This window comes from Octopus bimaculoides, chromosome 21 (genome assembly GCF_046866305.1).
Source record: "Octopus bimaculoides isolate indiv1 chromosome 21, ASM4686630v1, whole genome shotgun sequence".
Classification (NCBI taxonomy): domain Eukaryota; kingdom Metazoa; phylum Mollusca; class Cephalopoda; order Octopoda; family Octopodidae; genus Octopus; species Octopus bimaculoides.
In genome coordinates this window covers 38155709-38169335 of record NC_142948.1, presented here as the reverse complement: position 1 = coordinate 38169335, position 13627 = coordinate 38155709, and the positions used below count along the sequence as shown (strand labels likewise).

At 37.5% G+C, this 13627-nt stretch overlaps 1 protein-coding gene across 1 annotated transcript; it reads right to left on the bottom strand.

Annotated features, from left to right (window-relative positions):
- Positions 1-526: 526 nt before the first annotated feature.
- On the bottom strand, positions 527-12355 carry LOC106877801 (dipeptidyl peptidase 2). Its single transcript, XM_014926815.3, has 12 exons — positions 12110-12355; positions 7902-8044; positions 7390-7556; positions 6514-6649; positions 5888-5963; positions 5052-5212; positions 4723-4783; positions 4295-4416; positions 3836-3983; positions 2595-2659; positions 1014-1084; positions 527-818 (listed from the first exon to the last, which is right to left on the bottom strand). Exons 1-12 carry the CDS (start codon positions 12318-12320, stop codon positions 719-721), a joined length of 1461 nt encoding a protein of 486 aa, XP_014782301.1. The 5' UTR covers positions 12321-12355; the 3' UTR covers positions 527-718.
- Positions 12356-13627: the final 1272 nt, after the last annotated feature.

Below are 13627 nucleotides of genomic sequence, written 5' to 3'. Positions count from 1 at the left end.
ATTGTTTCTTCATTATTTCATTAGATTTTGTTTTCTTTTAATTTACTTCTTATTCCAGTGTCATAGCAAAAATTTCCTGCTGCTTTCTTGCAAATCCCCACAAAAACACAAGCAAATAATCTATTGAACAACACTATAGAACTGCTGGAAATAGCAGCCAAAACCTTTCTCAATTCACAGTTGTCTTAACTTTTTTTTTTTACCATTTTTCTGTTAAAATACATTTTCTTTGTTTCAATTGATTTTGAGAATAATGAAGAATTAAGTAAATTCTTTATTATTTTCAAAATTAATTGAAATAAAGAGGGTGTATGGCAACAAAAGGGTTAAAATGTGAAAGTTTTATCCTAGACCCAAAGGTGGTCCTAGGTGAGTTGGTTTTGTCTAGGGACCAGTAGTTTGACACATCTAAAGTACAGTAAATCACCACAAACTCGGTAAAAAACACTCACCCATACATAACAGGTTTGTCCTTTACAGTGTCTATAAGAAGTAAATATTTCAAATAAAAAAAGCACAGCAAATATGTATCAAAATTAAAATTTAATAGAAAAAAATCAATTAGAATCTTTAACGAGTTTTAAATTGATTGGAAGAAATGAATTAGAATTTGTAGATGTTTAAAAAAAAAAAAAAAAAGATTTTTCTGATTATGTTTAAATGACTTTTTTTTCTTTTTTAGAAAAAAATAACTTCTGCTGAATGACTGTAAAACCATTCAGTTTAGCATATTTTTGGCTGTCACCCATTTCTTAATCATTTCTTCTTCTTTGGCTCGGACTTCAATCACACTGGCTGAATCGTTCGGATGAGGTCCTCTGAAAAGATAATACATACATTTTACTTTACCTCTGTCAAATGCAATCGCTATTTATTCATGTTGTTTTGTGCCAATTTGGACAGGTTATGACCAGTTCAAATATTAAAGGGCTAAAGTTAATTTACTAAGGCATTTTTAAATGAGATTTCCATAGTTAAAACGAAAAGAGATTATAATGTGAAGTGCCACCTACCTGAGGTCAAAATGATGCGCTCCACCTTTAACCATGAAGGCCACTACTGAAGGTGAAACAGATTTCAAAACCTGAAATGTTATATAGAGAAGATGTTTAAGTAAAATTCTAAGAACAAAAGGAAACAAAGCATAACATGGTGGGAAGAAAAAGAAAGTCGTATTAAGATTTCGAGCAAAACATTTAATATCTTTTTATTTGTGATAGGATATGGACTTACAAACTAGTCAACTAAAACAGAAGCAACATCACCAGTTCCCTCTGTGAGCTTCAGAGATGTTTGGAATACAAAAGAGGACCTTTGTTTGAAAATAATGAGAGGGTTAGCGATAGGAAGGGCTGGCAAATTCGTTTACTCTTTCCAAGCAAACCAACAAATGAAATCTGTATATCAGTCATTGACACACTGCAGTCTGTGGGACTTTCTTCATGGTACACCGAACGAAGGATTACCTTCAATTGGCTCCCATGATGATCAGACATAGAACAGGAAAAGCTTGACGCTGTCTGTTCTATGCCTTCACTTGACCTGCTAAAAAGAGTAGCCGAAATCTCTCAACGCATACATTAACTACCTTTAAAAGAAAGAAAAAAAAGGTGGTGGAAGGACAGATTGGATAATGTAGTTGGGAAGCAGTTTCTGCTAGCAACTTGTACTCGTTCACGAATGACAGCCAACAAAAGAAGACGTTAGGATGCTGTGTTTACCAACCAATTCAATTTATAAAAATTCGTAAATCTTAGCTGAGCGCTAAATCTAGGCAAGGGAGGTAAATCATCTTGACCCTGTCCATATCGCCAAACCAACGCCATTTATGGGTCTGTAACTGCGATATTTTCGGACATGTATTCAAAGCGTATGTATGTTCTAGTTTTAAGTTTTCTCTTGGAATTTTTTTTTCATCTTTTTATATGGGTTCCTTGTAGGTTGTTGGGGACAATGAAGTTCCTAAATCCATCTGCAGCAATTCTAGACTTTCAGCGTCTCATCGGCATGTATAAATAACTGCTGCTTATATCGTAGACAGATGTGATTTGTGTAGACCTTTTCCTTGGAATCTGAAATTTGATCACATCCAGTCCATTTGATATTGCATGGAAAGAGATTATAAGTTCGTAGTGGGGAGAAGATTATCCTAAAGAATTCCAGTTAAGGGAGGTAACTCTTCCTGACTCCGTGACCAAAATTCAGTTTAAAAAACAAAATTTGCCTTTAATACTAACTTCATATTCAAGTGACAATAAGGAAAATGTTTCGTAAGTTCATATCCTATCACAAATAGTGCTGTCCTCACTAAAATGTAAGAGCCATGACAATTGCATATCAGGTGAAGCAATGTTAAAAGAAAAAAAAATGTTTAATCGTCTTTATGCAAAATACGTTAATCAAACACCAAACGGAAATTATAGTCTTCATTGGCTTTCGTCCTTTGGTTTTCGTTTTTTATATACAAAGCATGCATAACGTTCACATTTATGTAAATACATATATAGTGTGGCTGTTCAGCCGCTGTATGCGTTTTAATGTCCACTTTTCCATTAAGATTTTTTTAACCATAACATAAGGAAACATGTACTTACCCCACCACGGTGCCAAGGATCCAGATCGCCATTTGAGAAAACGATATTACTGGTTGTGGTCAAGTCTGAAATAATATAGTGTATGTATGTATATATATATTTATTTATTAGGTTGGAAAGGAAGTCCTGTCGCATTTTTGACAATAACTTTGAGGCTAGTCTTTCAATACCTATCATAAAATAAACATTTTTACATTCTAATGTGATTTGGTTTTCTTCCTTAGCCATATTGATTAAATTCGTATCAATTTTATCCTATAAAAATGAGTTGGGATCAGACCCATATCAGACAATGTATGCTGTATGAATGAATTCTGAAGGGAGTTCTTCAGCAACAGAAAGAAGAAATATTGGTTCTGTCAACGAAAGTGAAGCTTTATATTGCTTCAAAACTTGAAGAACCTTATGCCTGAGGGATCAACAATTTGCCAAGTAGATTCGGTTATGTTTTCAATAATAAAGATTTATTTATTATCTTGATTAAAATATGTTAAAACCAAACAAGCATTTGTTTTTTTCCTCATCTTGAAATACAACAAAAGTTTCTTTTCAATCTAATGATGTTATACTACAGTTTCGACCAACGGCCTACCCACACACATTATTATGTTTTAATTATTGTTTTGTTGTTCAATCAATAGGATGACAGAATTGGTAGAGCACTGGAAGAAAATGCTTCATGGTATTTCTTCAAGTTTTTTATATCCCATTGAAATGAATTTTGTTTTGCACCTCTCAAGGATTGATAAAATAAAGTACCAGTCAAGTACTGGGGTCGCTGGTACAGACTTGGCTCCTGCTTTCAAAACTGCTGGATTTGTACTTGTATTTGAAACCATTATTGCAAAGGCAGCAAACTAGAAAATGCTTGGCAGCATTTCTTCCAGCTTTGAGTTTAGATATGACTGAGACCAACTTTGCCATCCGTCCTTTTAGGGATGAGAAAATAAATACCAGCTGAGCATTGGGGTTGACATAATTGGCTTCCCCAGGGACCCCAGAATTTCAGGCCTTGTGCCCAAAGCAGAAAAGGACTGTCATTATTTCGTTTTAGAGATTAATGATGCTATGAATGTAAAACTGGAGTGTTTCTATTTTCTGGAGGAATGAACAGTGAAATACACTAACGAGCCACTGGTCAGTGTGAAGCTGTTTGCCTAAAATGCCACACAGTGGGACTGAACCCAAAACCACACAACCATACCATACACAAAAACCTTAAAAAGGAATCAGCTACTCACCTTGACCCCAGTATTCCCAGTCGTATGTGGGGACAGTGTTCCAGACCTTTTGGCAATAGTATTTCCTAATTTTATCATTGAAGGGTAGAACAGGAAACATATCGGTGACGTTGTTTGTACCTGTTGGTGGGGCCAGATCCCCACAGAGCTTTTGAGAAAAGAAAACGAGAAATAAAAGATTTTAAACAAATAGTGATGGGGGGGGGGGGGGTAGTAGTTTAGCCTCAGACTCAACCTTGCCGAAGAGGAACTCTAATCAGTGTTGGTGTGTTAACGTCCCTGTAACTTAGCAGTTTGGCAAAAAGAGACTGATAGAATAAGTAGCTGGTTTAAAAAAGAAAATAAGTCCTGGGGTCAATTCATTCAGCTACAATTTCTTCAAGGTAATGCTCCAGCAAGGCCACAGTCTAATGGCTGAAACAAGTAAAAAGTAATCAAGATGAAGGAGTGGACACTCACCTGAAAATCCCAGGCAAGAGCCGCAGGACCAACGCCACATCCAGTCGGATCTGCACAGGGAATGAATGCTTTGTCAACATCAAAGCATTGGGATGGTTTCGAGGAAGCATTGTAAAACATGACTGAAATGAAAGAAAAGGGTAAAAGGCCATCAGTTTTGAGGGGAGGGGCTGTAGTTGATGCAATCAATTCCAGGTACATGTCTAGGACTTAATTTTGACCTCTAAAAGGATGGAAAGTAAAGCTGACTTCAGCAGGATTTGAACCCAGAACATAAAAAACCAGAAATGATAACAGCACTTCCGAGGGGAAATGGTTTAGTCTACTCAATACCATTGATCCCCAGTACATGTCTGGTATTGGGTTGGTGCATAATTATTGCAGCTTTTTTTTTTTCAACAAAAGCAATAACTCAAAACCAAACTTACGTGTGACATCAACCAATCCTTTCAAGACATCACTGGATTCTTGCATCATTTGGCAAGATTTCTGAAAAGCAAAAAGCACGGAAATGAAGACTTGAAGAAAATCACAACAGTAAAATTCTTACAAAAAGATATTTCTGTGTGTGTAAGTATATATGTTTTTTAACCCTAAGTCATTCTTCAATGCAAAAGGACTGAACCTAAGACCATATAATTAGGACACAAACTTCTTGCCCACACAACCATGCCTCTATTTCTATAGATTAAAAAAAAAAAATAAAACAAAAATATTCCATAAAATAACAAAAGATGGTGAAAAGAGAGAAACTCACATTGACTGGGTTTCCGATTGGAAGCATAGGTGTTGCATAGGGATAATCGAACATTGCCATATTGGTGAAGGCATTTCTTATTGCCCCCAGAAGACGTGTATATGTTTCTAGATCGGATATGGGCTTGCACAATTTAAAATATTCTTCCAGAGTCTTCTTTCCTGAAACATTGAGAAATAAAAGAGACATTTCAAGATGAGGGGTTTTCGGCTTTTGTTTATTGGGCCTCACCGAGGCGATGACTACGGACCGAGACCTTTGGAAATGGGCTGTGCGTGAGAAGACCCGGCAAGCCAAGTAAGATCGTTGCCAGTGCCCCTGGACTGGTTCTTGTGCGGGTGGCACATGAGATGCACCATTTTGAGCGTGGCCGTTGCCAGTACCGCCTGACTGGCTCCTGTAGGATTTTCGAGCGAGATCGTTGCCAGTGCCCCTGGACTGGCTTGTGCGGGTGGCACATAAAAGACACCATTTCGAGCGTGGCCGTTTTCGTGCGGGTGACACGTAAAAGCACCCACTACACTCTCTGAGTGGTTGGCGTTAGGAAGGGCATCCAGCTGTAGAAACTCTGCCAAATCAGACTGGAGCCTGGTGTTGCCATCCGGTTTCACCAGTCCTCAGTCAAATCGTCCAACCCATGCTAGCATGGAAAGCGGACGTTAAACGATGATGATGATGTGTGAGTGAGTGCGTATATATACACACATAAACTCAGGATCCTCACCACATTGTTACTTTACAATTTAACAAGCTGGAGCAATGGCAACGTTGGTGGGTGGGGGGTGTTATTTAGATAACCATATGACATTGATAACTTGTACTTCTTCCTTTCTTACCTGTCTCTCCTTGATCCATCAACTGATTCATCTTGATGAATGCCTGTCTCACCTGAGGTTCACAGCTGGAAAAATCCTGGATGAAACAAACAACAAAAAAAAAGTCATCAATGGAAAATGAAAATATTTTAGTTGATTAATAGCTTATTTCTAATAAAATAAATATGTAAACACATCATCATCATTCATTGTCGTTTAACATCCGTTTTCCATGCTGGCATGGGTTGGACGGTTTGACTGAGGTCTGGAGAGCCAGTGGCTGCACCAAGCCCCAATCTGATCTGGCTGCATACGTATATATATATATATATATATATATATATATATATATGTGTGTGCATACATACATGGATGTGTGTATTTTCCCCTTGTTTACAATTAACATGGAGAAAATAAATAAACAGTTACCAGGGCAGCAAAAAAAATCACACAAGTAATAAGGACGTGACATCCTGTTTGTAAAGGTAGAAACTCCGGGTTGATGTGAAATATTTTGAAGGTTTAGTTAATTACACCAACCCCAGTACAAGACTGGTACTTTATTTTACTAACCTAGAAAGGATGAAAGGCAAAGAAGTTGACGCCTGGCAGAAGTGGAACTCAGAAATAACAATAGAAGCAATTACCTTGGAAACATCGGTAAAAAAGAAGCTGTGGTCGAATTTTGGATCAAAGAGATAAATCGGTGCACTGGCAGCAATACCACCATCACAGACATGTGGATATTTCATTCGGAGATAGGCAGTTAGCATTCCTCCATAACTGCAACGGAATGGAAACAGATTATTATTAACATCAGTTTTACAATAGAAGCAGCAACAGAAGCAAGATGGCAGGAGACATGTGCAATGCTTAAAAAAAAACCATTGGAAGGTAGATCTTTGTTGTCCTTCCGTGCTTACACAGAACCGACAGGATGCCTGCCAAACAGTTGAACGCCGCCGCCGTCTCCCTTTGCCATTACAATTGCTGCATTACAATTGGCTGGCTGTGAACTGGATGAGAGAGGAAGGTGGTGTGTGTGTGTGCAGTGAAGGAATCTGGTGCAAAAGAATAGACATACAAAGGGGAATGGAAGGGGTTTTTTTCTTCTTTTTTATCTGTGTGAGATGTATGTCTGACATGTTTAATTGTGTCAATGTTGAAAGTGGGACCTTTATTGTTGTTGAAGTTGCTGGACTGTGGTTGAGGTAGTAGAGAAGAAGAAGGAAAGAAGGAGAAGAAGAAGAAAGGAGGCAAAAGAATGAGAAAGAAAAAGAACGGAACAAGAAAGAAAAGAGCTTCTACACAATTTCCTTCTTCTGTATCCACTGACAAGGCTTTGGTCAGCCCAGGGCTATAATAAAAGACTCTTAACCCATGTGCCACACAGTGAGGTTGAACCTGACACCACTGGTTGTAAAGCAAGCTTCTTAACCACTCGGCCATGGTATCACCTATATTGAAAAAAAACTGTTTAAAATATGAAACGAGAAGGATATCAGAGTGAATTATATCCTCACCTGCCACCAAATGATATAACAGGAGACTTCTGGGCACCCAACATGATCTTCAGGGTATTTATCAGATGTGCAAAGTCTGCAAGGGCTTGTCGAACGGTTAGAAAACCGATATAGGGCTGCTTGAAGCTTTTGTCAGGACCGAATGGAAGCGATTTACCATAATATCTCTGAAAGATTTTTGGAAGGAAAAGAAAAACGAAAAGATATTCTTAGTTAATTGGCAAAATTAATTAAGGAATCAACAATAAATTTGTTTCTTCTTGGACAATAGAAAAAGGTACAAACCATAAACATTTTTCTACTGGATCTAATGTCAATCTTTTTTAGGCCAAAATGTAGGGATCAGTCCTCTTCAGAAATGTTAATAGTTTTCAATCTGGTTCCAAACTGAATTAGCGACAAAGCTCTAAAAGATGCTGCGTGTGAGTAAACTGCAGCCTTAAGAATATTATTCAACTACTACCGTAGTTGAATCATAGAAAGGATGAAAGCGAAACAACAAAATTACTTACATGTTCCCCAAAAACGACCAGAGCACCGAATTTGGGAGCAAGGTTAAACATGAGCCCTGTAACTTCCCAAAATTGATCAATGGGGCCTTCATTTCCAGTATAAAAAAATATGGGGCCATTGTTTTTACGGTCCCACCATTTATCTGCAATTAAAAACAAGTCCACTTAGAATACAATCAGACACAGGTCCAGACATGCACACACTCACAAATATACATACATGCAGACACACACATGCAAATATGTGTGTGTGTGTGTGTGTCTGTATACATAATCAGTCTGGAGGCAGGTGGGGGTGGAGTTATTTGTCATATAAAACAGTCTATGTCAAGGGCTGTTAAACTTGATAATAGAGGACAGACAGAAGTTGAGATCTGAGATAAGCTCTGTAGTTAAGAGCTGATAAACCATGGGAAGAAAACTTCTAGAAGTTTATTGACATCTCTTAGATTAGAGAAGTCCACTTAATGAAGATGATAATTAAAAAAAAAAAAACTGAAGATTTCTTTCCTTTGAGATAATCTATCTGTTGTGTTTGCTAGATCTAGATTAAAGGTTAGTCTTTGCCAATGTCTGTGATTTTGCTTAGATTTCTTTTTAAAGACATTTCTTATCAGTTCACTACACAGAAGAAAAGGCATGAATACCACAACACAGGCAATCTTTAGTTATTTGTCTTCAAATTGCTTCAGAGAAGAAAGGTGTGACATTGAAACATCTTAAAGCACTCATGGGACGAAGGTTCTGTGGTGAAGAATTGGGCTCCTGTCTCCATCAAAATATAAAAATTATAATTTTTGATGCAGAGGTGGTTATGCGAGAAGAGGTTTGCTTCCCAACAACATGGTTTTGGGTTCAGTCTCACTGTGTGGAACCTTGGACAAATGTCTTCTGCTATAGCCCCAAGCCAGCCAAAGCCTTGTGAGTGGATTTGGTAGATGGAAACTGAAAGAAGCTAAATCATATATGTATGTATATATGTATTAATGTGTGTAAGTGTTGCTGTCTCCTCGCCTTGACACTGTGTGACATGTGTAAATGGGTGTCACTATCATACAAGTAGTATCTTTCATTTCCAATCTTTTGTGAAAAACATGTCTGGTCATAGGAAAATATTTCCTTAGTTGGAAACAGGTGAGGGTTAGCAACAGGGAGAGCATCCAGTTGTAGGAAATCTACCTCAACAAATTTTATTCGACCCATGCAATCATGGAAAAGTGGGCAACGGAACAATGATGATGATGATGATGATAAGCTGATGAAACTCCCAGCAAGAGATGCATTAACTACAGAACCTACCTTAAAATGGCATCGATCAAGTCACATGTCTTTACCATTTTCATAGTCAACCAAGTTAAAATACAACATTTTTATTTTTTCAGAGATTACACATATCAACAGCTATCCAACCACAAGATCAGCAGATCAAATCCTGCCCTGCCAGTAGAGAAATTTTGAAGAGTCCAAGTAGCCCTAAGTGCATATGACAAAATGGACTGATTGATCTCCCTAGGAATCAATAAGACTGAAACAGTTGAGCTAAAATAAGTCATGGAAAGTGGAGACAATTGGTGTTAGACCATCACCTGGGAGGAGGGGGGGGTCACAGTTCTTTTTTTGTCTTGTCCCCAGCACTATATTGCATCTATATCCAAGATAGTCTGTCAGTTCATATATCACAACCACCACAATTACCACTACTACCACCACCACCACGACCATCACCACTATCCGACAACCACCATAATCCCCAAGCCAAAGCATACACAACCTGAATGATCAGAGATAATCAATCACTGATAGTTATCATTAACAGCAAATCAATAAGGAGACAGTTAAGGGCAATCATTTGACCGTTTCATAGTTTCACTTGCATGTTCAGGTCGTGTTCACAGGTACATGCGCACATGTCTAACATGTGCCAAACGACAAGTGGTTAACAGCTTATCAGATTAGGACGGGGGGGGGGGGAGTTACGCAGGGAGACACAGGTATGGCTGCGGTTAAGAATATTTATCTCTTCACCATGTGGTCTCCAGTTCAGTTCCACTTTGTGACACCTTGGGCAAGTGCCTTCTGCTATAGCCTTAAACAAACCCAAAACCTTGTGAGTGAATTTGGTAGATGGAAACTGAAAAAAGCCTGTCATACAATATATGCCACCCTGCTGGCTAAGCAGGGTGGGTGGCTGGCTGGCAGGCCAATATCTGCCCTGAACGGGATGCCAGGCTGTCACACAATTATCCATTTACAGATGAGCAGACTGAAGCAACATGAAATGAAGGATTTTGCTCAAGAAGATAATGCAACATCTGGTCTGAGAATTGAAACCACAATCTTGCAATCTTGGCCATAAACCTTCTCAGATGTGTGTGTGTGTGTGTGTGTGTACCTTTGCCTTGATGTCATGTGATGGGTGAAAAATGAGCATCCTTGACATACAAACAAGGTTATTAATTTCCATTTACCCAGGGAAAACATGTCTGGCCTCAGGGAAATATTACCTTGCTTGGAAACAGGTGAGGCTTGGCGACACGAAGGGCATCAGGCCATAGAATATTTTCCTCAAACAAAGCATGGAAAAAAATGGATATAAAATAATGTTGATGATGCTCTACTAATTCTACAAACGATTTCTTTCTTAAATATCTAGTAACGGTTTCTGATTTAGGCACAAGGCCAGCAATGTTGAAGGGAGGGAGTTAGTATCACTGATTCCAGTATTTCACTGGAATCTTATTTTAATCACTCTGAAAGTTATAAAAAGGTAAAATTGACCTTGATGCAATTTGAACCCAGAACATAAAGAAGCAAAAGAAAGATTTCAAAACATTTTATCTGATACCAAAGATTCTACCAGCTTGCTGCCTTTTCAAATACCAAATATATGAATACAGTAATCCCTCGCCACATCACGATTTATTACTTAAGATTACGCCGATTCCTTTGTGGTGTTGTTTTGCATTTATAATAAAATAAATATATACAAATTATAAAAATAATAAAACAAAAATATACAGTACTGTTTCTACTTCGCAAACTTTCACCTATTGTGAGGGGTTTTGAAACGTAACCCCCGCGGCCGTCGAGGGGCTACTGTACTGTATTTGATAGCAAACAAAATACACTTTTATGTATTCTGCCTCAACTCCTTGCACCTTCAGAGACTTCGTCACCACAGTTGCCATGATAATGCTATTGGTGGCATTACAGTGTGTCTTGGTTGTTTGTAATAGTTTTGTTGTTGACATTGCTGACAACAAAGCATCTGCTTCCTTGGCACCTTCAAAGATGTGCCAAATAAAAGATTTGGAGAATAGAGTAGGTAGCAAAGGAAGGGGTACGAGTTAATTAATCCTGTACAACACAGTCGGAAATTATCTAGTTTGTCAAAAGTTGTAATTTCTTCGGATTTATGTTTTAAACATCGGTGAGAACGATTATACAAAAGTAAATTTAGTGATTTTTTTTTGTTTTAATGAGTTTCCTGGCAAAATCCTGAACAGAAGAATTAAAATAACATAAATGTATTAACTTTCTGACAAGAATTTTTTTTTTTCGGGGTATATCGAAGCACCACAAAGATCAATCACAAAAAAATAAATGGCATGATGGGACTTGACCATTAAACTTTATAACATTAATGTTTGTTTCTCATAAAACGGTGTATATCTAATTTACATTATATTATTATTTACGATAATTTAAGTAAAACGTAAATTCTTTTCCTTTTAATGTTTTTTGGCTGGTATTTAAATTTCGCTTTACAATATGTTCGTCAATTCGCTACGATCTCTTTAAAGTAAACGAAATAAAAACTTATCTGAATTGGGGTGGAGGGGAGTGAAATTTTTCTTAAAAATTACTTTTTTTTGCATATTCGTAATCTCCGACACCTAAAACGTAGGAATTCGCAAAAAGTTTTTTTTTAAATGCATTTTTCAAGGAGAGGTGCGAAAATGCAATTAGCTCGGCATCTGGTCTTTACGTTCCGAGTTCCGTTAACGTATCGAAAATTTTCGGCTTGATAAAAATTAATTAAGCAGCAGTCTGTTTAATTTACTGTTAATTAACTGTTTCTATAAGGCATCTTTGGTTAAGGTCGATAAAAACGAAATACGAATTGTTGCTTAGTGTTAACCTCCACCCGAAAAACTATGACATTTTAAACATTTTCTCTGGAAGACAAATGATAAATAAAAACTTACCCTGAACTAAATATCTTTGAAAGAAAGTCTTGTTCCCTGTCTTGATTAAATTGAAATGGTCCACGTACTGCTCCATATACTTCTCGGTAAAAGGAACCGACTGTCGGATATCATGACCATTATTACCGTCAGCACCGGAACCGATCGGACCATTTACTATTAAAAGCAGAGACCCCCATATCAAACCCGTAATTCGCCAGCTGAATGCCATCGTTGTGTTTCGTTCTCTTCAACCTCGATCCATGTGACTCCAGGGACAACAATTATGACAAACGACCACGTGACGCACTTCATTTTTTTATTTATTTTTTTTTTCCTGGGAATCCACGCCTTTTCAGTCTTTAACCTCTCGTTACCCTCCCCACCTCCGACCTTACTCTCTTTCTTACTCTTCTCTATTTTCTTCTCTCTTTCACTCACTCTCTCTCTTTCTTCTTATTAATCTTTCTCCCGCTTTCTCTTTCTTCCTCTCTCCATTTTTCTGCGCTTTCTTTTTCTCTCTCTTTCGCTCCCGCTCTTACACACACTCCCACTTCTTCCTCCCTCCGTCTTTCTAGCTTACTCTCTCTCCTTCTCTCCCACCTCTCTCTCTCACTCACTCTTTCTCTTTCTCTCTCTCTCCCTCTCTCACTCTTTCTTTCTTTCTCTCTCTCTCTCCATCTCTCTCTCTCTCTCTCTCCATTCGTCCTCATTTCATTATATCTACCCGTTCCCTTTCGTGTTAAAACTTCCAACCGAAACGGGAAGGAACTCCTCCACTCCACCCGTGATCGTCCAACCAGCTAGAAATAGTAACCAAATCTTAAACTCATAATCCACAAAGGAAGAACGAATCTTTTCTGTTATTGCCACAGTTTTCTGCTTTATTTTGTTCCAATTATTTTCACATTTGTTGTAATGATTTTTTTTTCTTTTTTGTTAATCCTAGGAATGAAATTCATTTTTGCAATAAATTAAGAAATAATAAATTAATAATTCCAGCATGGAAAGTGTTTATAAGCCCTTTAAAAACACACAAAAACCGATAGATTCACTTCAATATTTAAATTTAATTTGTCAAAATATTTTCATGAGTGAACAGGTCGCGGTTTCAAAGCGACGAAAATATTTTAACAAAATTAAATTTAAAAAAGTTGAAGTGAATCTAACGGTTTTTGTGTGTTATTTTAAATGGCTTATAAACACCTTCCACGCTGCAATTGTTTTTGTTTCAGCACATGATCTCAGATCAAGTCACTTGCTATGCAAGTACATCTCCGTAATAAGTTAATAGCAATATCTGAAGCCACATTGACATCATCATCATCATCATTATCATTATCTATCTAAGTCAATGGAGGGACCTATTCGTAGTTACTCAATCTGCTAAAGATAGCAGCCAGAAGTTCTTTCAAACCATACTTTTCATTTTGAGCAAAAGATGCCAGGAATTCTAACCATCTTGAGCTCCCAGCACATCAGAAAAAAACACATGAGGGTCATGGCTGGAATGCCTTTGATCATAAGCCTGCTTGATCA

What these genes read in the sequence shown, in the direction of transcription:
- LOC106877801 (XM_014926815.3), bottom strand. Translation starts at nt 12,320, where the DNA reads ATGGCATTCAGCTGGCGAATTACGGGTTTGATATGGGGGTCTCTGCTT. An exon ending in TCAAAGATATTTAGTTCAGG is followed by an intron (nt 8,045 to 12,109) that starts GTAAGTTTTTAT and finishes TTTTAATTGCAG; the next exon opens with ATAAATGGTGGGACCGTAAA. An exon ending in GCGCATCATTTTGACCTCAG is followed by an intron (nt 819 to 1,013) that starts GTAGGTGGCACT and finishes TTATCTTTTCAG; the next exon opens with AGGACCTCATCCGAACGATT.